Consider the following 27599-nt stretch of genomic DNA (forward strand, 5'->3'; position numbering starts at 1 on the left):
AAACCAAACACCCAATCTCAAGTCGTTCGTCTAAAAGACAACAGACATTTGAACCAAACTATATTTTGCCATGTAAAGCTAACTTAACCCAAGTTAGAAATGGAAAAGTAGTTTGGAACCCTTTTCTATAGGCTTAAACCCCTGTAGTTACCCCTTTTCAGCATGCTCCACCCCTTAACTGGTAGTCGTAGCTGTTCTCAACCATAATAGCTTACACACCAGGTGCATATAGTTTAAGGCCTTATGTAAAATCCCCTTCATAAGCCCACTTTAAACCACATAATTGCATGACACATTGAACCAGAACGGCACGGGCTGGACGTCGCTGGAGACAACCTTCGCTGGAGGCGACCTGCAATCCTGACGTTGGTCTCCACTCTTCATCCGGTGGCCGCTTCTTCAGTTCAATCCAAGGGTACCCCTCTGTATGCTGATTAATCAACACTTCCAATCGTTGTGGATTTACCATTGTGGATTATATGACTTTTTCCAGTGGATTACAGACTCTGTTTCCAAGGGGTTAAAGCATTGCTACAATGGAATTATCGAGACGATATGGAATTATAATCAACACAATGGAATTACCAAGAACATTGTGGGATTACCTTGACTTTTGTTTTCCTTGCTGGATTACTTTTGACTTTTGTTTTCCTTGCTGGATTACTCTTGACTCTTGTTTCTTTGCTGGATTACATCAAGCTTCAAGGACAATCGACGACGTAAGTCCATAGTTGGAATTCATCTCCATGGACAGGTGATGATTTCCAAAGGGGGGACTGTAGTGGACTAGGCCTACGTCGAAACCCAGTCTAAGGTCAAAACTCTTGACCTTTAGAACCTTGTGGGACAGGAACTGTCATTTCATGTATTTGAATACATAGATACAGGTTCACCCATCCTGAGACTTTCTTTCTTGAAGATTCAAGTGAAAAGAACACTCTCTTTTTATTATCATTACTATCTTACAAATGTTGATAATCAAAGTGTCTTAGTTCAAACCATTTTAGATGTTGCAGTGAACTAATCAATTTTATTAACTGAGTAATGATTTTTATTCTCATGTTAAAAGCTGTTGCAGAGTAATTATGCATTTTTCTGATTTCTGCTTTTGAATGAGCAAGTGTGTGCGTTTACAAGGTTACAGTCAAACGAAAAACAAGTTGTTATGTTAAAACTGTCATGTTTTAGAATCCTCTCAGACGTAAATAGAGATGTTTTGCACCTGTGTCTTAGGCACGCCAAAACAGAACCCTCTCGGTCTGTGAGAACATTTCTGAGCTGTCTCATAACAATTCTCGCTGTCTCTAACCCCTTACGTCACAAAAACACACCCCTTCTGGTCGTTTCTGACCAATGAAAAATCCCAAAAAGTGAACCGGGAAAGAGTCTTTAAAATGTCAGTACTTCCTGGTCTACACAGTTACGGACTCACAGGTACTCACAGAGTGACTTACGTCTCACGGAGTTACAGACTCAGAGAGTTGTCGGAGTTCTAAGAGTCTGAAAGCGTAGAGTTCGGTGAGAGTCTACTCAAGTTCTGCTGAGTTCTGATGGAGTGCTGTTGGAGTTCCTGACATGACAACAAAGCTCTTCCGAGTTCCATGGGATTATAACATTTTCCACTGAGGTGAATGTGTGTCGAACAGAGCCTCGCCACTACTTCTGACGGGCAACAGCCATTCTAAGGAGACGCTGGACCGGTAGCGTTAACGGAACACCATATCTGCTGATTATCATCAGAGAGGTAATGGGTCAAGTTTCCTACCAAGCGTACCGAGGCGAGCTGGGCTTCTGATGGAGAGTGTCGGTTCTGGTGACCATTCAATTTCCCTCAAACCCCATCCTTTACTCCCCCTAAACTTCTTTCCATCTTTAAACTTTCCTATGAAGTAGAAATTCTCCCAGATATTTAGAAATGTCTGTGTAAAGTGCTTATTCACATCCGTGTGGGTAAAAGATCATAGTTGTACAGTTTTATAAATGTCAGCAACGGAAAAATCATGGCCGTATGATTTTTCCTGATTGATTGCTTATATTGTTATTTTCATAATTTGCCAAATTAATGTAAATGTTTGATGTTAAATTTGATTCTGTAAATAAATGACCGCATTCATTTTGATGGGTCAAATTTAAATGACGTCTCACTTTGCATTTCCTTAAATTCAGTGCACGTTTTATTCAGTCCAGAAAAATGAGGAACTCGCGTTAAATGATGAATATATCAGAGCATTCTGTTAGTCTACAGAAGTAAAACGTTTCAGTAAGTTCAGAGGTTCTGCTACAGAACAAAACTGTGCTCGTACTCTTGATGATTTAACTTTTTTTGCATCATGTTGCCTTAATAACTCCACACGTAGAAACCTTTGTTCTATTTATTTAAGCTAGTCTTTTCTTTAATTCTCAAGATTAAAGCATTTCAATTAAAGCCTGAATTGACTCTTTCATTGGAAGCCAGTCTTTGGATAGTTTTACTGCCTGTGTGATCCGAGCAGCTTCAGGGAAACACGATCCCCCCCGCATCCCTCCGTTGACGGGGCTCTTTGAGGGACGAGAGAGGTCCTCGGATCCCCAGTGGAGACGATTCCTGCTCATTTATTTACCAGGCTTTTGGGCAACCTGGCTTTCAGCCTGGATTGCAGGCATCGGGCTGTTTTTACAGAACTAGCTCTCCATAAATAAAAGGCTGCTCTAAGTCGAGGCCACCTGCTTCCATCCTGTAAATACAGTAAAAATTGTCACGAGAGCGGTCGAGAAAACGCTTGCTGCCAACGCAGACAGCTGGTGGTCAACGGAGAGCCAAGACTGCAATGAGATTTCTGGGAAATCCCAGGGAAAAAAGACAAAATAGACGTAGAAGACTGAAAAAAGCCTGTCAAAGTAAAGAAAAAGGGAAAAGATCTAAATGTTTAACGTACAGCTTTAACGTTCTAACTTGTGTCAAACCTGAAAATCCACAGAAGCGACTTAAAAACGTGTAGCGGTGATGACTTGTGGTAACTCTCAGTAAATTTTAAGTGTCTTGGGCTGCTCTGAAACATCAATATGCACCGTATATTAACCTCGACAGGTTTACACGAATCTAAAACTGAGGGTTAAGATCTGCTGAAGGAGATGCACCACAAAACAAGACCTCCAGGGTTCATCCCGAGTCTAGCAGGAGCGATTATTGTGTGTGGTATTCCTGCAACCTGTGACTAATTAGAGGGATGGTTTCCAGTCAGACAAACTGAGCAACCATTATTGACGTTCACGTGCTTGGAGGTGGTCTGAGAGAGTTGGATGATGCATAAAATGTGAGATTATAAGAGCTGAAGAGCAGAAACCTGTTCCAAGGATCGGCTGATGTCATGTTTTCCTGCTACTTCTCCCGTCAGATCTGAATTACTGCGGCCACCACCAGCCCTGCGTCAACGGAGGGACCTGCATGAACACCGAACCGGACAAGTACCACTGCGCCTGTCCGCAGGGCTACTCTGGAGACAACTGTGAGATAGGTGAGGCTTCGGTCAGGTTTACTTTTAGATCTTTCAGGTTGACCTTTTAAGATCATTGTTGCCATAAGATAGAATATAGTGAAAGAACTGTTAACAGACTGGGAATTTAAGCTAGCTTTGACCTTGTGGCCGTCAGCTGAACACGCCTGTGTCTCCAACCCCTGCGCCAACGGTGGTACGTGCCACGAGGTCCCCTCAGGGTACGAGTGTCGATGTCCGCCAGGCTGGGAGGGTCTGACCTGCGCCAACAGTGAGTGGCTGAACTTCTACCACGCCATTATGTTTATTTTATTATTATACCTATAAATGTTTGCAGCTGTTTCCATCCCATCCCAGTTAAACACTAATGTTGGAATGGGATCGTACTGCTGCACCGTTCAGTCCTTTGGTTAAATGTTGCAATGAGTTAGAAGTCAGCTGAGGGGGCCGGGGTTTGTTTTCCTCAGATCTGGACGACTGTGCCTCCAGTCCATGCGCTCGGGGCGGGACCTGCATTGACCTGGATGATGGCTTTGAGTGTGTGTGCCCCCCACAGTGGGAAGGAAAGACCTGCCAGATAGGTAAGTTGACGCCTAATGTCCCGGCTTTTAGATCTTTGGAAAGCAGGTCTGCACCTAAAGTTGGTATCTTAACGTTATTTGGACTCAAACTAACATCGTTTTCCTGAATGATCTGGTTGGTTCGACACTTGTGACACTTTTTATTTTTTATAAACGTCTTTAAAAGTTATTGCTTCGTCTTTTTCCTGCTGGTATTTTGGTGGTGGAATTTGTGTCTGCGTGGCTCCTTTCCCAATGAGCGGACGTGACCGGCGTCAAGCCAGGAAATGTATTATGACCAGTAAACAAAGCTGATGTGAGTGGGGGGTGGGGTGGGGGTAAAGGCTGAAAAGAGATCCCTGGAGCTCAGCGTCACCTTACATGTTCAGATCTCGGTTTACAAGCAGGTATAGGCCTCCTGTCTTACCTGAGCGTTGGTGTGTGTGAGGTGTTGGGTTTCAGAGGGACGACAGCTGTGGAGGTGTGCGGCGTAGGACTCCCTGCAGACTGCACACCCGGCACTACACCTTTTTGATGTGTGAATGAGACAAATGTGTGTGGAACTACTCTATCCATCCATCTAGGTTGTGATGAAATATACTAAAACTAATTTAAATTGGTCACAAGAAAAAACTATCGGGGTTGAAACCAAGCAAGCAGAGTTTTAAACAAAGATCTCGTTAAGTCTTTAAGTGCTCAAAATATGAGTTGGAGATGACTCAGCTACTACAGCGCCATGTTGGAGCGCAATATATGCTAAATTAACCGAGTTTCAGCTATTTGCTTTTAGCTGTGGGGGCCACTATATGCAAAACACAATCATCAGGAGGAAAAAGTACTGCAGTTTTTTTGCATAATTTACATATACTGCGACTTATACATCGAAACAACTTTATGGATTTTTCCATATTTATAAACCAATTTTTGGCTGAGATACCGTTTTAATTCATTCTGAATGAAAATTTTGAACACCAACATTTTCAGCTTCTAGATGGCTTGCGTAGTATGGCATGCCGTTGTGTCATGTAATAGGTAAAAGTGGCTATTAATGACACAATCGGCTTGCCATACCCTGCCACCTTCGTCCAGCTCACCTGGAGAAACCGTCAAATCGGCTTCATTTTGCTGCGCTGCCTCGGCGAAATGCAGCTGATTTGACCATTAAAGTGCATTTATTAACAAAAGTTAGACTGAGACGCACCTTTGATAAAGTTGAGCAAACAAATAATTGTTTCAGGTGGTTATCTTGTTAAATTTTGAAGAACTGCACAGCGAGTCGCCCCCCTGCGCTCCCGCTTCCATGAATCTGTTTTGAAAATGCAACTGAATTGACCGTCAAAGTGCATTTATTAAAGAAAAGTTAAGACTGAGACACACCTTTACTATAATTTCGAGTAAACAATTGTTTTTAAGAGTTATTCTTATTAAAATCTTGTTAAAGTCCTCCCTTGCACGCTCCCGCGCCCGCCGTTTGGCAGCCAGTCGATTTTTGAACACCAGCCCACATTTCCAGGTTGTCAGCGGTGACGCAGAATAGATACGGCTTATACGGCGAAGCGACGCATTTATGGATTTTTCCCACTTTATTAGACAAATTTGGACTGATGCGACTTACAGGGCGGTGCAACGTTTACGGTGGAAAATACGGTACTTTACACTCTATGCTGATGACTTCAGATTTGACGTTCAGTAGTGCTCAGTGGAAAAATTAACTTCATGCAGCGACGAGACGCTTGTGCATCAACACACTTGTTTCTTCTTGTAGGACACAAAAACGTAGTCAGAAAAGCAGTTTAATTGATCATATTTGTATTTTCTTCATCCTTTTGTTCGCAGTATTAACATCTTAACTTTATTTAGCTTCTTTTCCTTTTTAAAAGTTTGGATCTTGGTGTCTTCCCCCTTTTCTCCCTGGTTTCTTTGAATTGATGGACTCCTTCTACCTCCTGCCTTCACAGATGCAAATGAGTGTGCAGGCCAGCCCTGTGTGAACGCTTATTCTTGCAAAAATTTGATTGGTGGATATCACTGCAACTGTTTCCCGGGATGGTTCGGACAAAATTGTAACATCAGTCAGTATTTTATTTTATTTCTCCCTGAAAGTCACTTCTCCGGTGACCCGTTCTTCCAGTAACCTCGTTTACTTCTGGCTACTTTCACTTCTTGAGCACACAACATAAGTGTAGTTTAGCGTCACTTACTTTCCCCACGTGGCAACTCGTTGGCTTCTTGCTTTGGCGAACTGAATCTGTCGCTCTGCATGCATGCTGCCCGACTGTTCCAGGGGTTTTACGGCTGGTTTGGCTTCACTTGGTCATTTCTTTCCAATCTTCAACCTGATCTGTGCACTTTAGATTTACCCCAGTGATGAACTGAAAATAACTTGACGTATAAACTTCATGTCATTTTCTTTCTCCTCAGACATCAACAGCTGTCACGGTCAGTGCCAGAATGGAGCAGTGTGCAAGGTGTGGATGTTTCCCTTTTATTTTTTTTTTTACATTTAAGGGAAATGTAAAAATGTGTGAATTAGCAGATGAAAGTAGCACTTTTTGACCGTTTTTAAATTTTATTTTCATCTTCAGACAAGCCAGAGAGGTTACCACTGCCAGTGTCCTCCTGGTTTTGTGGGCGCTCACTGTGAAATCCAGAGGAATAAATGTGAAAGCCTGCCGTGTCAGAATGGGGGTCGGTGTCACGTGTTGTTGGACAGCTTCGTGTGTGAATGCCCAGCAGAGTTTGGTGGCCAGCTGTGTGAGGTGAGTCCCATCACACAAGCCGTTATCATCTGCTTCCAAGGAGCAAACCTCTTGTAATCTTTAAAAGTGACCTTAATTTTTCTTCAGGCTTTTTTGTAGGACTTTTTAAGTAGATGCTTCGTCCTTCATCCAAAGGACTTCTTCAGTTTGAGGAGGCACAAACAAACTGGAGTCCCACAAATACCACACTACCATAGTGGAAAAACCATCTTATCACAGCAAACTGTATTTTTCCACTACGGGAGTGTGGTATTTGCGGGACTCCAGTTTGTTTGTGCCTCTTCGGACTGAAGAAGTCCTTTAGATGAAGGACGAAATGTCTCGTCAAAAAAAAAAAAAAAGTCTAGATGGCCTGACTGAACATTGTTGGATTTGTACCTGGATTATTGAACATGAACTTTGCTGCTACTGTGTCTTTACTTTCTGTTACCGGCAGCTGTCACAGAAAACTTCTAAAATATTTAGTTAAGTATGGAACAAATGTAAAATAAAGTTGTTGGACACACAAAACAGTGTTTTTTTTTACCACTAACAAAGTGATTCCAAAGATAAACATCTCCAGATCCTGTCAGGTCATTAATGAATTATTTTTTCCATTTGTAAAAACTGTTCATATGTGGAACAGTTTTTGTACATATGCAGAAGTTTATCTCTCCTGCTTTGCGTCCACACGGCAACGCTGCATTTTAGGAGCCCAGAAGGGTCAGTTCTTAAGAATGGGTTCAAGAAAGAAAGAAAGAAAAAGTTAAAACGATACATGTGTTTTCATGTGGACAGCCAAAACACAACTTTTTGAAAACGATGATGTTATAGCTTTATTTAACTGTAGAGATTAGTTGTTGGAGGGAAAATATCTAATAATTGTTGAAAAAATCGTTTAAGATATGTTTTTCCTTTCAGTCTCGCTGAATTCTGAGTGTTTACAACCAAAAGTCCATCGAGCCATATTGCTGCATTTTTTAAATTACAATATAGTGTTTGCGTGGCTCATAAAACTGCATTCTTGCACGTTTCATTGCCTGCATCCGCCCACATCGCAGCCGCCTCCACTTTTATCATTTAACCTGCTGGAAGACACGTTTTTTAAATAAAAACGATGAGCAGATTGGGACCAGTTTGTTAATAACTGTGTATTATGAGTGTGGTTTTTAGATTCAGACGTTTGCATCGGATGTTTTCCATTTAAAAAAAATGAAAAATTCTGTGCAGGTGTCGAAACAACTCTTAGTGCTCTGGAGACGGGTTAGAGATGATGACTTTACTATTTTTGAAAAGTTGTTGCTCAGGTTTTTTTGAACAAGTTCAAAATTCAAGCTGCAAGGACGCGCGCCTCTGCAACCCACACGACTAAACTGAGAACACTGCAAAAGTCACGAGGCGTTAAGGAGACTCCCTCATGAATCTAAAAAAGTTAAATCTGGTCCTCTGGATGTCGTTCACCAACTGGTCACGGCTCACCTTAAGCTAACCAACGACCCAGTGGCATCTTCCTCTAGTGTTTACATTTAACACCCAGCTTGATGCACATGCTCCACGCCTTGTTTCCTGTTTTTGGTGTAGTTTGTGGCCGTGTTACACACAGGCCTGACATAGTTAGTACAATGTTTTGTTTTCTTCTATTTAGACATTGTTAGAAAAGACAAAACCATAGTTTTAGTGTGGACGTGATTTTCAGATATTGTTTCTGCTGTAGCTCATTTGTCTGCTTTAGCCATTTAGTATTTAATTTTCCTGTGTTGTGTTCTGTGGCGTGGATTGTGTGACCTGTTGATTTTAACGATGCAGTTTTCATTGCGGCAACTTTGAATTTTGTTGTGCTGTAAAGCGGAATGACGAAGTCTTCTGATTCAGGCCTGACGCGACTTCTTTTGTCTTATCCATTTTGTTAATCTCCCATGGCACAATATACGGTTATGAGAGAACAATCAGCCAAAATACCAATAAAAACTGTGAAAAAAGTTCAGAAGACCTGGAGAGCTTTTGATCAAGATCACTTCAGATTACAGAAAAACAGCAAAATATAAAGAAAATAATTGATTTAATACTTTTGTACAGCACAGTAGTTGGTTTAAAAACTTAGAATGAGTTATAAAGTGGGTGGTGGTATGTTGAGCAACAGATGATTTACAATGACACTGCAGCTGATCTCATACTCCATCATGATGACTTGTAGAACAGTGAAAATACTCAAAGGTCTTGGTAATTAACAGTCATCTGATCCAGCACGCCAAACCACTGCTGTGGTCTTCAAAGGTTGAGCAATATAATCTGTCACTGCAAGCCAAGCCCATTTTTCACTGGACACTTTTGCTCTTTTCATTTTGTACAGTCCGTTTCTGCTGAAGCCTTTTTCATGCATCTGAATGTAGGTTAGCAGTGAGGCATCTCTGGGACCCTGAGTGGAGGCCATTTCTGGTCTAAATCCAGTCCTGATTTAAAATATCTACAATAACTGAGTCTCTGAGTGAGGTGATGCTGGAGCTCTGCCTGCACGCTCCCCACGCTCTGATACCTGCCGCGGCACGATGTGCATTCCTGTCCTGTCACGCAAAAACTCTGATGCCCCGAGCGTCATATTTCTCTGATTAGTATCTCAAGTCGGGTCATTAGAAATTTGATTTAACAGTTTTCGCCTGAGTCCTGACTTGACTCGCGTCTGCAAAATGGCAACCAGAGTGGGAGGAAGCCTAGCATTCCTTGAAGGACTGCATGTCACCTGCCGTCTTCCATGCCACACTTTTGGGTTCATATTTAAGAAATGATGGTTTGGTTCAAACCATGAAAGCCACATCTCATGTGATCTGTGGGCATTTGGACTGTGTTGTGAATTTCTCTCAGCTACCACCACGCCAAATTTTAAGTTACATTTGGTGGAGGGATAGAAAAACAGAATTACATTTGGAGGAGGAAAAAAACAATTACATTTTGAGGGGGGAAAAAAACGGAATTACATTTGGAGGAGGGCAAAAACAATTACATTTGGAAAAAATAAACACTGAATTACATTTGGGGAAAAATACAATTACATTTGGAGGAGGAAAAAAAACGGAATTACATTTGGAGAGGAAAAAACGGAATTACATTTGGAAAAAAATAAACACTGAATTACATTTGGGGAAAAAATACAATTACATTTGGAGGAGGAAAAAAACGGAATTACATTTGGAAAAAAATAAACACTGAATTACATTTGGGGAAAAAATACAATTACATTTGGAGGAGGAAAAAAACGGAATTACATTTGGAAAAAAATAAACACTGAATTACATTTGGGGAAAAAATACAATTACATTTGGAGGAGGAAAAAAACGGAATTACATTTGGAGGAGGAAAAAAACGGAATTACATTTGGAGGAGGAAAAAAACGGAATTACATTTGGAGGAGGAAAAAAACGGAATTACATTTGGAGGAGGAAAAAAACGGAATTACATTTTGGGGAAAAAAGCAGGATTACATGGAAAAAAAAAAACATGGAATTACATTTGAAAATGAATAAAAACCACGGCTTTACATTTGAGGAAAAAAAACCCAGAATTGCATTAAGCCAAATTAGGGGTGACAGGTATTTTAGAATAACGGGGTGGACAGTTGACTCTGGGACTCAATTTATTTTAAATAATTTAAGCACAAAATTTATTTGGATATCATAAAAGTCATTAGATGAGAACTATTATAAATAGTACTATTAAAAATTATTTATTAAATTAATTTTTTTACATTTTTATTACTTAGAATTGTAACTTCATTTGATTACGCATGAAATGGGACATGGCAGTAAACCCAAGTTGCATTTAAAATTAGATTATTTATCTTGTGTACATATGGTTGTGTTTTATGGTAGAGGTGACTCAAACATATAAGAATGAGATTAATAAAATAAATATTAGCCCACTTTTAAACAAAATATACCACATTATGGCATGGGGACTCAAAAGGCACTGAATAGTAGGAATGACCCTACTGTACATTGTTCTGTTTTATGTTGTTAATAAAAAAAATAAAATAAAACTTTTCGATTTGGCTTAATGTAATTCAGTTTTTTCAGATGTTCATTTACACCTCAGGGCCACCGTAGTATAGACATTTTTGTTTGCATTAGTCACTTGTCTGTGGCGGCCATCTTGATTTAGATTGAACCCAATTGATAATTGGTTGTTGATTACTACTTTCTGAAAGCTTCATTAAAAAATATATTTCGCTAACAGGTGATTGTAATAGTTAACGGCAAAGTTTTCAACTCAAATGCGTCATCAGTAAGTACAATTTGTGGATCAGTCTCAGCTACTACCACACCTAATTTTAACTTTATCTGAAAACTTGAATGCGTTACAATCGTTTTTGCGTTTCCTGTCATCCCTTTTGCTGTGGCGGCCATCTTTGATTGTATTGAATAAAATCAGTTGTGGATGCTCATCTGTTAATTTAGTTTAATTGCAACCTGTTCAGTGAGTCGTGTAATGTTTTGCTAGCTGTAGGCTAATGCACATGTGCAGACACAACAAAAACATTATCGCCCTACTGTATCCGTCAGCGGGCGATTAAACTGGGCTCATTCTCCTGGGACTGTTTTTAACACGGATATGCATATGAGCAAGCAGAGTCCTCACCGTGGTCTGGGTTCTCCTTTTTATAACTGAAAAGACTCTGACCCCACACACTGAAATGTTGAAGAAAGAGGTATCTGGCCCAGACTTTTTTTGGTAAAATAAGCCCCGTGACCACTAACTTACACTCTCGTTGCCCTGCTAACCTCCCCTGTTCACCTCCTTAAATGGAAATGGGGTGCGACCCAAAGTTTATGCACAGTAGGCCTCTGTTTACACAAACCAGAACGATTTTCTTTCTAAACTCTGCAATGCAGCATTTAGAAACGCTCAGACGTCACAATGGCCTCTGGCTGGGATGAGTTATCTTTATTCTGTTTATTGTGGCGCCGCATGACAGACCACAGTTGGTATTCTCACTCATAATGAGTTATCTTTTATTTATTTTTAATTTTTTTTGTCCTGCTCAGTTTCCCGCTCCCATCCTCAACAAGGCTTCTCACAATAATCTTGCGAGATTAAGCAGGGCAGAGATGTAAAAGCAACAAGCATGGAGTCCCTTGATGAGCTTAAAGAAAGTTTCTGAGACTTTGTCTGCTTACCTTAGTTTTGTTTAGGACAACAGGCTTGAACCCTCTAAGCTGCTCATCTACGTGCACTTTAGCCCTCCTTTCTCAATCGTTCCTTTGGTTTCTCTTGCTTCATTGTCTTAGCGGTTGTCAACAAAGGGCTTTTTTTTGTGTGTGTGTAAAGATCGTGTGTGTTGAAATGGAGAAACCCTGTTCAGATTTCTGCAGCCCCCTACACGATCCAATTTAACGATGAAAGAAGAGGCTAGTTTTTTTAGTTTAACTGCTTTAAGATTATAGAAGGTTGGTTATTGAGCTAACAGCAAGGAGGTGACTAATACGCTCAGGAGATTTTGTGGTATAAAAAGTAAAACGTCTGTTTCTTAGTAGTCGTTTTATAGATCTCTGTCTTGACAATTACATAATCTCTGTTGGTGTTCGGGTTTAATTTTCCAACTTCAGTTTGGATGTGGACATAGCTTAATTTGAGCCAGATCCTATTGGATCCGGGAACGCTCTTATTTTGACAGGGTACGTTCCGGAAACTGTTTGCTTGGATCTGGTAACTCTAAGGCTTACTCATGATAAAGTTATGAACAAACATGACTGCCTTGAACGAATAAAACTTGTATTGTATGCATAAACTAGAAGTAAATACGTAAACACTCGTTTTAAACACAACAGCCACTTACGAGCTTCTTAACATCACATACGAGCTGCCCCTTTGAATATTTCTGCTTCTACCCTTAAAAAAAAATCTCTGCCCCTAAAAGTCCAAAATCATTGCACAATTTTATTACTCAAAAATGGAATTAAATGTCGCAACTAAATTGCAAATCCGTTTGACAATTTAAGTGGGTCATTAAATTTTTTAAATTTATTAAAAATCCAACAAGATAAATGTTTATTATTCGCATTACGTATCTAATTTGTCAGTATAATGATAAAAATGTCAAAAAGACAGTCCAATTTGTGTTCATAAAAAAGGCTTTCCGTTGTCCATAGTTGGACAACCCAGAATTGAAGCACCTGAAGGCAGCGGCAATGGAGATTGGAGCAGGAGCGAGTGAGTGGTGGAGGCGTAGGATGCTTGACAGAAGTGGAGTTTTTAACAACCTGTTAAAAATACACCAAAATGCAGGAAATCGCATCTACTTTATTCAAAATTTTCTGGAGGAGGACCCCCAGACTCCCCGCCCCTAACACCTGCCAGCCCTCCCGCTATTTACGTTTCGGCATCGATCAGTTTGCAAATTAAGCCCTGGATGTGGATGACTGTTTACGATTCATTATCCTGGTTCTTTTCTAGGAGCTTTGAGGACACTCAGCTCGGGGCATGATTTAGTAATTTTCAGGTTGCTTGTGTAAATGAATACATTACATGTATTAGAGCAATGGTTCCCAACCCTGGTCCCTGAGGAACGCCATTCTGCATGTTTTGGTTGTTTCTCTGCTCCAACACACCTGATTCAGTGGTTTCATTAAGTTCGGCAGAAGCCTGTTAATCACCCTTTCATTCAGATCAGGTGTGTTGGAGCAGAGGAACAACTAAAACATGCAGGATGGTGTTCCTCAGGGACCAGAGTTGGGAACCACTGCATTAGAGCCTCAGGCTTGAGCAGCCTACACATCTGGAAAGGCACCTCTTTTGCAGAATGATCTATACTAGTGGTCCCATCCAGAGAAGATGACCCAGTTCTGTTGAACAGCTAGAATCCTCCATCAGACGAGAATCTCTCCCAACACTCCACCAGCTTCTCTCCTCGGTTCCTAAACGAACTCTGGGCGTTTCAAAGTGGCATTCATGACCCTGTCACAACCTTTTTGAGGCGTTTGTTTTCAAAATCAAAACTGCTGTATTTTTTGTAAAGGTAGTTGAATCATTTTATCCGTTTTTGTTTTTACACGGCATCTTTGGAATTTTGGTTGTAAATATCGTCTTTCTCCTTTCCGACCCCCACAGATCTCTAATTGGTCCCCGTCAGACGCCTGCGATCCCGACCCGTGTGAGAACGGGGCCACGTGCCACAGCATGGACCAGGACTTCTACTGCGCTTGTCCCGAAGGCTACGAGGGGAAGACGTGTGAACGGCTCAAAGAGGAGTGCCACACCACCCCGTGTCAAGGTGTCTGTAATTATACGCAGCGGTACAAGACGCCTGGACAGACTTGTGTGCTAAAATAAAAATGTATATTTTGGTTTTCTTGTACAGTTATTGATAGCTGCACAGTTGCCGTAGCAACCAACGACTCAGCCGCCGTACAGCGCATCCCCTCTAACGTCTGCGGACCACGGGGGCGCTGCACCAGCCAGCCTTCAGGCAACTTCACCTGCACCTGTGATCCGGGCTTCAGCGGCATCTACTGCCATGAAAGTAGGTGTTTCAGTCCACGAACTATTATGGCTGAAATCAAATAACTTGCTTTCTGAAACTGGAACACTTAAAACAGTCTTTTAAAGAGTGCTTTTGTACTTATTCTCACGCCTGCTCCTCCTCACCCTGTTTTAGATATTAATGACTGCGTCAGCAGCCCCTGCAGGAACGGAGGCACCTGCATCGATCGCGTGAACGCCTTTCAGTGCTTCTGCCCGGACGGTTGGGAGGGTCCGCTCTGCGATCTCAGTGAGTTCTTTAACTCCCACGTAATTCACTGCAAATATTTCCTCTTCACGGATAATCTCCGCAGCTTTCGGAAAAGAAATGGAGAAGTCATGCTCCTGCTTGCACCGGTTCTTAGTCTCTTTGTACGACGCGAAGGCCGTTTAATAATGAATGGAAGAAAGAAAGAATGAGTCACCTTCCTGCTTCCTCAGATGTCAACGAGTGTAGACACAACCCCTGTAAGAACGGCGGACGCTGCGTTGACCTGGTGAACGACTTCCACTGCGAGTGCGCCGACAACTGGAAGGGGAAGACCTGCCATTCCCGTGAGTTCTGTCGACGGTTAACGTGTGTTCACGTGCACGTCTGTCGGTTCAAAGACGGTCAGACTCAATCTGGTTGCATTCAGTTGTTTAGTCGTTTTAAAATGGACAGGGCAGAGATGCAGATATTGTTCTTTCGGTTGCCACCACATGCAAACTCTCGTGAGTGATTTGGCAATTGTTTTACACCGGACGCTCTTCCTGAAGTAACTCGGGCTCAAACCTGCAGCCTCACGATTACAACCCGCCACACTGACCACTGAGCCACCGCATCTCCAGACAGAATTAAACTAGCATTCTTTGTTGAGAGCATGAAGTTGGCTGCCAACTCGTATCCCCAAGTGTTAAAGGTTTTACATGAGCTGTTAGTGCTCAGTGCAGGTGATGGGGATGACCCTCAGCTACCACCACACCTAATCTGTAATCAGTTTCTGTAAGCCTACCTGGGCTTTAGCTCTTTGTGTTTGCTAAAGTAACAGCTGTGGCACACTCTGAAAGTTAATCAGTTATAGATGCACAATCAGTCGTTACTTTGAGAGTTTCAAGGCTTCATGAGATATTATGCTAACAGATAAACTCACATGGGTATTTACTTTATTTCTTGCGTGTTCACGGCGACGGGGGGTTAAAAAGAACCAAGTTGCCACTAAAAGAATAAAACAAGCAGCCTGTACGTCATGGGGTCTTCAGCTGAAAATAAGCATAACTAAAGGGATGAGTCAGAGGAAGCCAGGTGTTTCCAGGCTGTTTAATAAAAAAAAAAAAAAAACAGATCGTTACAAGTTTTATTTTAAAGGTATTAATAAGAATAAAAACAAATAATTCCTGCTCAGAGTTAATTTTGCCTTAGATAAGAGAATTAAGCCTTGATTGAAAAATTGTTTATTGCTGTTGATTTTTAGTTTGATTATTTTTGTAAAAAAAACTTCAAAGACAACTTTGGTCTCTTCATTCGGATGGATATTCAGTTGTTCTGGTATAGAACTTCCTGTAATCAACAGATTCTGTTTCGGTGACTGATTCTGATCATTAAAGGGTGAATATATTAAGTTGTTGTTGTCAGTAAGCTGACCAGCTGGTGCTCTGCTTTAACGAGAGCTAAATAAATAAAAACTTCTTCTTCCTCCGTCTCACCTTCGTATTTGCTACATAGAGAAGGTTTCAGCTTCCTAACGTCAAACGGGAAAAGAGGTTGATCGTTGAAAGCTCTGCCTCTCGTTTCACTCTATTGACAACTAATAAATAATAAAATTAATCAGATTTTTTCTGCCTAGGTGAGAGTCAGTGTGATGAAACCACCTGCAGTAATGGCGGCACCTGCTATGACCACGGCGATGGCTTCCGTTGTGCGTGCCCACCTGGCTGGGGAGGAAACACGTGCAACACAGGTGAGGCCCGACACGGTTTAATCTGTAGTTCCAGGATCCTGGACCGTAAATAACTTCAAGACAAAGCAACAATAACTGAATCTTTCTCTGCAGAAGACCTAAAATTAGTGACTTGTGATTATTTTTTTTAAGATATTGTAATAGTTTTGGATTTTGCTTAATTTTGTGCACTTTTTTTTTTCTGCAGCTAAAAACAGCACGTGCGCCTCGAGTCCTTGTTCCAACGGTGGGACATGTGTGGGAGGAGGAGACACCTTCTCCTGCATCTGCAAAGAGGGCTGGGAGGGCCCCACCTGTGAACTAAGTTAGTCCGCCTGCACATTGTTTCATGCACCAACAGGAAAATGACCATGCTCTGAATCATTCTACTTATACACCAACTTTCTCATAAGTATCACAGATTAAAAGGTTTCAGTGGTTTAGGATTTAAAGTTCGTTTAGTTCTTGAAGGTTTTTCTAAAGTCCCAAATGTGTGGCAGCTCTTACATGTGCCATAGCCATAAGTCAATCTTTAATAGATGATAGATTCAGGGCCAACAATTTAAACAATTTCAAGTATTTATTTATTTTTACATAATTTGGACTTCCAGCTCATGAAACCCACGAAAACGGGATTTAAAAAAATTAGAACACTGTGAAGAAATTGGCCCAAATGTTGCAGGGCATGAATGTTTTAAACTGAGTGTGACACTAATCATCTACTAAACTCAAAGCACCTGCACAGGTTTCCCCAGGTGCCCTTAAATTGCTTCAGTTTGGTTCAATATGGGGAAGACTGCAGACATAACTGGCCAGAAGAACATCATTGATGCCCTCCATAGGATGGGTAAGCCACAAAAGTTCATAGCTAAGGAGGCTGGCTGTTCATAGAGTGCTGTGTCCAAGCATCTCGATGGAAAGTCTAGTGGAAGGGCAAAATGTGTCAGGAGAAGATGCACCAGCAAAAGAGATGACCGTGGGCTTCAGATGATTATCAAACAGAGAAGATTCCAGAATCTGACAGAGATTCAGAAAGAGTGGAATGAGGCCGAAGTCACAGCTTCAAAATTAACACATTCAGACGCATCAAGGAGATGGGCTACAGCTGTCGGGTTCCTCTGTCCTCTTTTCCGATGAAAGTAAAGTGTGCCTTTCATTCAGAAATCAAGGTCCAAGGGTTTGGAGGAAGAAGGTTGAGGAGCAGAGCCCATACTGCTTGAGGTCCAGTGTGAAATATCCACAGTCGGTCATGATGTGGGGTGCAATGTCCGGTGCAGGTGTTGGTAAACTCTGCTTTCTTAAATCCAAGGTCACTGCAACGGTCTACCAGAATGTTTTAGAGGACTTCATGATTCCTTCTGCTGAGGATCTGTATGGAGATGCAGAGTTCATCTTCCAGCAGGACCTGTCCCTGCCCATGCTGCCAGAAGCACCAAACCTGGTTTGATGGCCATGCCACAGTGCTTGACTGGCCAGCTAACTCGCCGGATCTAAACCCCATTGAGAATCTGTTGTATTCTCAAGAGGAAAATGAGGGGCACCAGACTTGACAACAAAGAAGAGCTGATGGCAAGCATCAAGAAAATCTGGGCTTCCATAACTCCCAGTCAATGCCACGTCGCATCGAGGCAGTGATTAAGGCAAAGGGATTCCCAACTGTGTATTGAAGATTGACATGTCGTTTTGAAAGTACCATATTTTAAATGATTTTGTTCTGATCCTTATTTCTTTCTTTTCTACAAAAACTGAGAAGTGTGGGCTGATTTCTTCACAGTATTCAAATTTTTTGAAATCCTGTTTTCGCGGGTTTCGTGACCTGGAAGCCCAAATTATGTAAAAAATAAACAAATAAATACTTGATATTGTTTAAATTTTGGGCCCTGAATCTATCATCTGTTAAAGATGAACTTTTTGAATGCAATTATGAAAGTTAAACAACTTTTCCGTGATATTCAAAATTTTTGGAAAGGGTCTGTATAGATATAGTTGGATAGATAGATAGATATGGATAGATATATAAATAGATAGTTCCAGATCTCCTGTAAACGTTTTGAAAATGTCTAAATGACCAGAACAGCTGCTAATTGTCTCTTTGTTTGTTCCACAGACACGGACGACTGCAACTCTCACCCATGGTAGGCAACGCTGCTTGTAAAACTCACAAATATCTGGTGGTCTCCCTCTGTCCTTTCCTCGCCTGCACTCCTCACACAGACGGCTGGAGGGGTGATGGGCCATTAAAGACCACTGGAAGTTGTCCTTAAATCTAGCCTCAAAAAGGAGATTGGGGGGGGGGGCGCAGAAGGTCGCTTTGGTACTGAATAGGACAGTGAGAGGTGGGAGTTTTGTGGGGAAGACAAGAGTTTTACCGACCCTGTGGTGAATACAGGTTGGGGGGAAGGTTGAGTGGCAGAATGGGATGTATGTGTCCATTCTTCCCATGCAACCTGGGGGGGTGGGGGGGCAGCTTGGCTTTGAGGCGGTATGGAAGGGAGGCATGATGAGAGGAGGGGAGGGGAGGGACTAGACACGCCTATTAGCATCTGAAAGGTGGAGGCTTGTATTGATGAGCTGAATTGAGCTCCGTGACCCCCACGCTAACGCGCGCACACACTAAAGTACACACACAAACGATGTACTTTGCCGCAGCTGGAAAGGATGTACAGCCTCGTCTAATTGTTTATTTCTTCCCTCTCCCAGTTATAACGGTGGGATCTGTGTGGATGGAGTGAACTGGTTCCGCTGTGAGTGTGCCCCAGGCTTTGCTGGACCCGACTGCAGAATCAGTGAGTTGCTTACCAATATAACGATTTGATGCCAAATAAATAATTACAAAATCCTCAATACGCATGTATAAGAAACGCAATATAAAAATGAAGATTATGGATTGATGGAGGGGGGAAAAGGAGCTGAACGAAAGGTGTGGCCGAGGATTAGACGACACAATGACACCTAAATTCAAGCCCTCTATCCTTTTTCATCGTTCTTTGACGCCTCAGGGGTCAGAGGTCGTCCCTCCTCCATACTCACACAGTCACACTTTCACACTCCCAAGACAAATTACCCAGTGACCCTGAAATTTTTTTTCTGTTCCTTTGTTTTGACCGGATAGCGTTCAATCTTTGTAGTCCAGCTAGAATATGAGAATTCTCATCCAGGCTGGGTTTGTGTGATAATAAGGACAAAGACCAAAGTTCCTGCTGGTTTTAAGATGCCTGGAGACTGAGGAATTGCTTCAATAGTATAAGTTTATTAGAGAAGCCTTGAATCAACCAAAGTTTGGGAAAATGCTGTGGTGGTTTAGTAGACTTACCTGTGGCCAGTGGCGTGAAGCAATCAATACTTACAGCTCAGTTGAGATATCAAACCAACAGACATTCATACGGTCTGATTCAAAGTTTGAATATAATCCTGCATATGAGCCATTCCAAATTTGAAAGAATCTTGAGTAAACGTCTTCAAATAATATTTATTGCTGTTTAGAGAGTTATATCCTACTGAAGAAGGCTGCGATTATCAGGGAACACCATTTGCACATAGGGGTAGACTTGGGAGATTTTTGCATTGTAAGGTAATGTAATGGCAATTACCGTATTTTCCGCCGTACTCGTCGTACTGCCCTATAAGTTGCACAAGTCCAAATATGTCTAATAAAGTAGAAAAATCCATGAATGCGTCGCTTCGGCTTTTAAGTCGCAGGGTATGCAAATTATGCAAAAAAAAAAAGGTACATGAATGAATGTTTGGGTTTACAACAGAGGTAGTCACAGAGTTGAGTTGGTGAGTATGCGTGATGTGGTGGCTGGTGTGGGCACCACACTATACCTTCTCCATAAGGATTTGGTATGTTTGATTGGTTCACATGTGATTAACCAACAGTGAGGATTGTTTTGGGCAGCATAGTGTAAATCCATTTTTGGGTTGGGGGTGTTGGGCTAATGGTAGGTAGGTGGAACTTGTCATAATGCCCTGGCCAGCTTGCTTCTCTCTCCTTGTGTATTATGATACCAAATGATGTACATGTTCATGATGTAAAAGGGAAAATGCTACTTTATTCCTTGGCATGGCGGTCTCATTCTGGTGCTCAGGTGCTCCAGGTTGTTGTTTATTAAGACCAGTGGTTTACCAGCTCCAGCAGTTTATCACCATCTGTTAATAGTTATGACACTAAACTTCTGGGAGTTCCTTGTAAGATCCCATCCATCATTATCTTTACCCGCTTCTTCCTTTTCGGGTCACTGGTGCCCATATCCAGCAGTCGCTGTGCGAGAGGTAGGGGACACCCTACCGTGTGTATAAGGTTCTCTGTGTGGCAGAACCTTGATCAGAAATAATCAGAGGTCTGTAGTTGGCCTCGTTCATCCTCGTGTCCAAGTTGAATTTGGTCCCTTTTCTGTCCACAGACATAAATGAGTGTCAGTCTTCTCCCTGTGCTTATGGAGCCACTTGTGTGGACGAGATCAATGGCTTCCGGTGCATCTGTCCTCTTGGAAGATCCGGAGCACGATGCCAAGAGTGTAAGTACATTTAGTTCCTGGCTTGGATACAGAAGTCTGTTGAATGTTTTGCTGCTAAAACTCAACGTGGCCGTTTGTTTGGATGTAGTCATTGGTGTTGGGAAGCCTTGCCACTACACTGGTCTGCAGTTTCCCCATGGCAGCCGCTGGGAGGAGGAGTGCAACAACTGCCACTGCTTCAACAGAAAAGTGGACTGCACAAAGGTAGCCTATCGTTCTAAATTACCCTCAAGTAATCTACTTCAGCCATTGGTGAGTCGTTGGATAAAATGAGGACTACTTTGACCCTGTTGCACCAGGTGCTATGCGGTCGTCGTCCCTGCCAGCTCGAATCATCAGGCCAGGAGCGGAGACAGAAGTCCTGCCCAGCTGGACAGGAGTGTCTGGAGCACAGCTACTACACCTGTTTCTCCCCCCCTTGCGGTCAGTGGGGGGTTTGTTCGATGGCTGGACCCTTACCTCCACAAACGACAACAAAGTGCCAGCCAAACAGCGGCCATTTGGACAACAGCTGCGGTCGCATAACCCTCGTTTTTAACAGAGACAAAGTACCACCGGTGAGTCCGCGCGTCACTTGTCGCTGCTGGTGGTTTTGAAATTAGAATGGTTGCTGACCAGTCTCCATGTGTGTTTTTGTGCACATGCAGGGAACTACAGTGGAGGACATTTGCTTTGAGTTGAGGTATCTTCCCGATACCAGAAGCTTGGCTAAAGACCACGCCCTCCTTCTGCTTTGCGACCTCTCTCATTCGAATCAGGATGCTGTAGAGGTGGCTATAGTAAGTCAATCACCCAAACCTTTTTATTTTTATTCAGTATAATTTATTACAAATGACTTGTAATCTTCCTATTGGTTGATAACAGTTTCCATCATGTACAGTAGGTTATGCCGTAATTTCCCAGGTGGAAAACTGTCATGAATTAAATAACTAGCCAAATCTTAACAGAACTAACTTAAGATCTAATGTTTATGGTTTAAATACCAAAAATAAACTGTGTAGTTGTAACTAAGGTTATTTTGACACTGGAAAATAAACAGTTTTTCATACTTTTTATCTTATCAAAACTGTTTTTGTGTGACTGTCAACATAATATCTCATGACCTACTGGACAGATTTTAAAGAAACAAAGAAACGCTGCAAGCTCTAACCAGTTATGTGAGATATTGCAATAGCCCATGAGATTTTGATCAATAATTTTAAGGTTTGATCAAAATGGTTGTCGTTTCTCAGCACAAGGTGATCTTAGTCTAAAGTCCTGACATGAAAGGCGTTTGGTTACAGCTTCCTTTGAAGAAGTACCGTAGTAAAACTGCTTGCATACCTTGTTTGCAGAAACCGTTTTTACCCCGCACACGTACATTAACCATTTCAAGTGGGCGTAAAAACTATGCACTTTACTTTCTTTGATGAAAAGATAATCGCTGGTTTGGGTAAAATCCATTACTACTGGGAGTGACGCAACATTCACCAGATTTAAGATATCAGCCCTGTGTGAACTTGTTCGCTGAGAGCTTAGTCACAAAAGTTCAGTTTTATATAAACGTTCCACACCCTGATTTCACTGCTTGCTGCTTTCTAAACTTCTTCTTGCTTTCTGTTGTGGTTTCAAGTCTTTCCAGCCGGATAATTTACCGGACCACAGTCTGATCCAGGAGGCCGCCAGTGCCATTGTGGGGACCTTATCGAAGAGGCACAACAGCACCATAATGCTGGCAGTCATTGAGGTCAAAGTGGAGACGCAGGTTATGCCACCTTCAGTGGGTGAGTAATGATATGAAAACGGTGTACCTCAAGGCTTTGTTGTTGGTCCCATTTGGTTTTCTGATCAAGAACATATTTACGGTGCTACTTCCCCTGATTTCGTTCCTTTGTTTTCCTCTCAACAGATTACCTAGTGCCTCTTCTATGTGTCGTCTTCTGTTTGCTATGCCTCTTCTGCATCATCGTATGCGTTTGGTGGACGCGCAAACGGAGAAAAGAGCGTGAAAGAACCTCACAAGCGGCTACCGACGCAAACGTCAACAACCACTGGGAGCCGCTGCGGCTCGTTGTGGGACGCGAGCAGCCACTGCCGCAGCAGCCGAAAGAAAACAACAGGGAGGCTGAGCAGGAGCGCAAAAAGCTCATGGGCTCCTCCTGTCGGACGTGTGATGATGGTGAGGAGGAGGAGGACGAGGAGGAGGAAGAGACGGAGGGCGAGCTCGAGGAAGAGTGTGGAGGCGCCGAGGCAGGAAAGCAGCTAGTTTATAAGTACTCTAAGACTGCGGTGCAGTCCAGTGGGGGGTTGATCTGCACCCTGCACAGCTCCAGTTCACCCCTCAGAGCTCCCCACCGGACCGAAGGCTACAGCCCGAAAGACAACCGCTGGAAAAACGTCAGCGCCGTCTTTACCGGTCAGAAACAGCTCAGAGACCATTGTGTATAAGAAGTTTAAACGGAACAATGCAGAAGCAAGAGGCTGCGAGGCAGCAACTATTCTATTACGTTGTGGACTTCTTTTGAAAAGGAAACAAGGCTTTGTGTTTTATTAAGCCTTTCTTTTGTTTTTTTTGTTTGTCACTGGAGGCTGGAGCATAGTGAACATCTCGTTTTTGCTTCTGATCTTCTGTGTTTCTTCGCGTATAGGAGAAACTGAAATGTAACAACTTTTTTTTTTCCAGGAAGCAAAAGAAGCTTTCTGTGATTGTTTTTTTTTTTTTTTGGGTTATGGATCTGTACCATTAAAGAAACATTTGGTTTATAAGAAATGACTTTAAAAAAAAAAAAAAAAAGAAGCTGTATAAAGATTGTTTACAGACGATTATGATTTGTTTGGTTAAATTGTCCGTGGGCTCCTGTTCAGTGTCTGTGGGGGTTTCTACACGGTAAGAAGACGGTGAACGAAGGGTTCTGAGGAAAAATGGACTGTTTGTATCCAACCCTGCCTTTGCTCCGTCACCTTCCAAACGTTGCCCACCGATCCACCTGTGGCTCATGCTCAAGCCTTACCAAAACACTCGGCCTGGAGGGGGAGGGAGTGGGGACAGAAACCCCAGTGCCTACTATGTGGCCTTCCATTGTGTTTTTTATTTTGTCCTTCTCTCCTGTCTCTCAGTTGTCTTTGGCTGAAAGCTTGTATTTGAGGAATTTTTGCAGTATTTGAGTTGGTAGCAAGTGCCTTTCTAAGAGTCTCGTTGTGGCTCCGAGTCGTGCTGCCCAGTTTGATCTCCCAGTTCTCTGATCTCAAAGGGATACGCGTACATTTAGAGTTCAGTTTCACAGCAGCGCCGTTCGAGGTATTCGATCAAAAAAAAAAAACTAAATAAACCCAGAAATGACTACTCTGTACATACCTGTAAATACTAAAGGAGTCGCTGTGTATATTTGAAATAAGTAACTTAAATACAAGTCACACATTTTTATTATTAATATTATTTTTATTTTATTTTTTTACAATGTCATTCCTTTTATTTATGTCCGTCAAGAGAAGAAAGAAGCAGGTTTTATAACACTAAATATCCAGTGTCCCGCAGTTGAGAACCTTTACAGCGAGGTACCACCGTCTGAAGGGTTTTCTGAAGGGTTTAAAAATGGTTATAAAGTTAAAAAGCAAATTTTTGTTTGCTCTGGTTTAGGTTTGCTTACTGAATCGGTTTCATTTAAATATTTAAGGATGGAGAAGCAAAATTCTCCCCAAGACTTATTTTTTTAGTTATCAAAATAAGCACAATCTTCATTTTATTTAATTTTTTTTAAAGCTTTTTAGACATTATTAAAAATCAAAATAAAATGTTTAAAAGCTACCAAGGTTATAAAGTGTTTGAACCATTTCTAAACCTGTCAAAAACTCTTTTATTTCAGGTGCCTTAATGTAATAATTTATTACATTTCTTATTTATGTTATAATTGATCATCTCTTTATTTTTTTGTTGTTGCTGGTTTGTGTTCACTATTAAGGAGAGTAATTCTGTCAATCATCGTGTGGTGTTTTGTGGCGTTTTTATTCGCCGGAGTAAAGCACTCTGATTATCTCACCTGCCTTGTCTTATTCCTTAAAATAAAACATCCGCTGAACGATTGGGAAGCAATTCACCGCACAGTTTTCAGTGTTCTGAATGTGAATCCTAACGAGTCGAATGTGGACGTCACGCATTCGTTTCATGTTTGGTTCAAAGGCTTTAATGAAGGGAACAATGTTTGCAGACATCGAGTCTATTTTTTTTTCTTCCTGAAATGTGTTTTAATAAGTTACCAACTGGGATTCGAGTGAGAGTTTTGCCCCCTTCTCAGACCATGTCGTTTAAGAAACACCACTGTATTTCTGTAAATGGGACACAGCAAAATAAAGAATTTAAGATGCATCACTGCTGGTGTTAAAAGCTGAATGTGCACATTGTACCTCTGTTGTTCAAGAGACATGCGTTGCATTTTGTACAAAGTAAAAAGTTTTCATTCTTTCAGTGGAAGTTTCGTTGTTTTAAATAATCCCCCTGCTTACCGTATTTTCCGGCGTGTAAGTCGCAGGTTTTTTTTTTATTAGATTTGTCAGTCCTAGGCCTGTCGCAGTAAACAATAAATCAATTAATCGCATGATAAATTCAAATTATCGACCTCATTTTCATTTATCGGCTTTATCGTTTCTCTTTCTACTGAAGACACTGGACGACAAGATGTTCAACTCCCGTGCTCTTTACTGACCCCTCCCTTTCTCTTTAAAATCCATTTTAACCGTCCAAAATCGTGTTTTTGGACCTCCGTCTTGTCGAAGCTCCAAAATTCACGGTTGAAACCCGTGCTTCGTGTAAAAAGTTGTTTTCTCTGCAAGAAGAAGCCGAGAACTTGTTTACTGATTTTTTTTATTTTTTTTTTTATTAAAAGCTTTGTGTGAAAAATGCTATGCTAAAGAGCTCAAATCACACCGATCATAGGAACAAGAAACGGCTCATGTCACGTCAAGGGGCCTCCCTCCCATTTTTCTTAGACACACTGCTCGCTCCCTCACTATCCATCCTTTGGTTCAGTCTTATACCACCATCCAGTGGTCAAAAAAGGCACTACACTCAAATTAACCATTTCTTCTTAAATTTGACAATTATTAAATTTCAAACAATATTATCGTTTATCGCAATAATTTCTGAGACAATCGCTCAGCAAAATTTATCGTGACAGACCTAGGCAGTCCTGCCACTTGTACGCCAAGTATTTTTTTTTTCCATCTACATAACACAATTTTTGACTGATTCTGTAAATTTCTAAGAAATGCAGCGAGTTCTCCAGTGCGCTCTCGCTTCACTCAGCTGGTGCAGGCGGAGGAACGCTGGATGGATGGATGACCTAAACCGCCCTAATTACGAATCGGATCCCGCCCATTTCTGTTCAAATCACAGAGATGCCTATTCACATTGGATTAGTATTATCACAGGACCTCAGAGTTCAGCAAAACACAGTAGGTAATTTGCGGTGAAATTTTTACTTTACAAATTACTGACCTGGTCGATTCACACGGGATGAACAACACAATCGCCATAATTATTACAAATAGCATGTGGTCCCTAAGTAAAACTAATCCCGAGCGAATAGGGCGTTATACTCCGGAGCAACTTGTATGCCAGACAATACGGTGTTTATTAAAGTAGTTTTGACATGCCATAGTCACGCTTGTATTTGGATTGTGGTGAGCTGCGAAACACCATAAAGCAACTGGAGACATGAGCCGGACGTTATTTGATCACATCTTGTTGGCGTCTGGAGGAATCGACTTGAAATGTAACGAGGTCCATTTAGTCACGTTTGATTGGATCAGCGGACAATTTCCTCAAATCTTTTTCGTCATGCCTTTTAAGCTCTTACTGCACTGCCTTTAAAGCAGTTTATTGGTCTTCAAAACATCTAAAAGTGGAGATGAATTCATTGTTCTTTTCGCGTCACGTGGTACATGAGGTGGAACGAAAATGTTATAGCAGTTATACCCAAAAATATAAAGTATATATATAAAAAAAAACAGTATACAAGGATCTAGGATATACGCTAAACAATAATTTAATGAGGTGTATTAAACAGCAGCCTGAACATGAGTCTGTTGTGAGCAGATGGGTGTAAGAAATCAGCAGCATGGATAATCAGCAGCACAGATGAAGTGTAAAATCTCCAATTAAAGTGGCATTACAGTGATTATCCCGGTAAGGGATTCAGGAGTCTTACACTTAATGCGCCTCAACCTCCTGCCTGAGGGGATCGAGGCGAAAAGTGTGTGCTGGGTGAGTGGGGTCCTTCATGATGCAGGTGGCCCTCTCTCTACATCTGGAGGTGTAGATGTTTGTGATGGTGGGGAGGCTGACTCCAACGGTCTGTGCAGCCCCCGTGCCTCACGTTGATGCTGGAGCACAGGATGTTCTCCTGTAAATACATAATCAAATTCATAGTACAACATACTTTGTCGTTTTACCAAACGGTCTAAAAAGATCTAGTTCAAATACAGAGAACTTTTTGGTAACGGCTTCTTTAAGTATTTTGACCAGCAATGCGCTGGCTTCAGGGTTGCTATAGGAAGGAAATTACAAAATATAGTACTGCTGCTTTAAAATGATTGTATTTTGACCCAAACTGTCCAATCCTGGTCCTCCAGGGCTGCTGTTCTGCCTGTTTTTAGATTCTTCTCTGCTCCAACACACCTGGTTTGAAGCATTGGGTGATTTAACAGGATTCTGCAGATCATGAAGAGGTAATTCACAGTGTTGGAACAGGGAAACTGGTCAAACATGCAGGATTTTGGCCGTTGACGACCAGGATTGGACACATGAGCTAAGTGATGCAGTGTATATATGTTTTTTTTTTTACTAAATGTCTTGTGAACCGTAAAATTATCACATAAATACAATAATTATCTGTCAACGCTGACTGGT

General features: G+C 41.7%; 1 protein-coding gene across 1 annotated transcript in view; it reads left to right on the top strand.

Moving 5' to 3' along the window:
• The window catches only part of jag2b (jagged canonical Notch ligand 2b), an 81472-nt gene extending 58061 nt beyond the window's left edge, over positions 1–23411 (top strand). Inside the window, exons 7-25 of the mRNA XM_037685928.1 lie at positions 3375–3494; positions 3631–3744; positions 3941–4054; positions 6455–6501; positions 6619–6792; positions 13870–14032; positions 14120–14281; positions 14417–14530; positions 14722–14835; positions 16107–16220; positions 16408–16524; positions 18307–18334; positions 18900–18985; positions 20603–20716; positions 20805–20920; positions 21016–21273; positions 21364–21495; positions 22329–22479; positions 22605–23411. Coding sequence (XP_037541856.1) covers positions 3375–3494; positions 3631–3744; positions 3941–4054; positions 6455–6501; positions 6619–6792; positions 13870–14032; positions 14120–14281; positions 14417–14530; positions 14722–14835; positions 16107–16220; positions 16408–16524; positions 18307–18334; positions 18900–18985; positions 20603–20716; positions 20805–20920; positions 21016–21273; positions 21364–21495; positions 22329–22479; positions 22605–23143 — 2777 coding nt within the window. The 3' untranslated portion in view covers positions 23144–23411. The remainder of the gene's footprint in view (positions 1–3374; positions 3495–3630; positions 3745–3940; positions 4055–6454; positions 6502–6618; positions 6793–13869; positions 14033–14119; positions 14282–14416; positions 14531–14721; positions 14836–16106; positions 16221–16407; positions 16525–18306; positions 18335–18899; positions 18986–20602; positions 20717–20804; positions 20921–21015; positions 21274–21363; positions 21496–22328; positions 22480–22604) is intronic.
• The last annotated feature ends 4188 nt before the right edge of the window (positions 23412–27599 follow it).

Source organism: Nematolebias whitei, chromosome 12 (genome assembly GCF_014905685.2).
Source record: "Nematolebias whitei isolate Nwh7 chromosome 12, NemWhi1, whole genome shotgun sequence".
NCBI classification, from domain to species: Eukaryota; Metazoa; Chordata; class Actinopteri; order Cyprinodontiformes; family Rivulidae; genus Nematolebias; species Nematolebias whitei.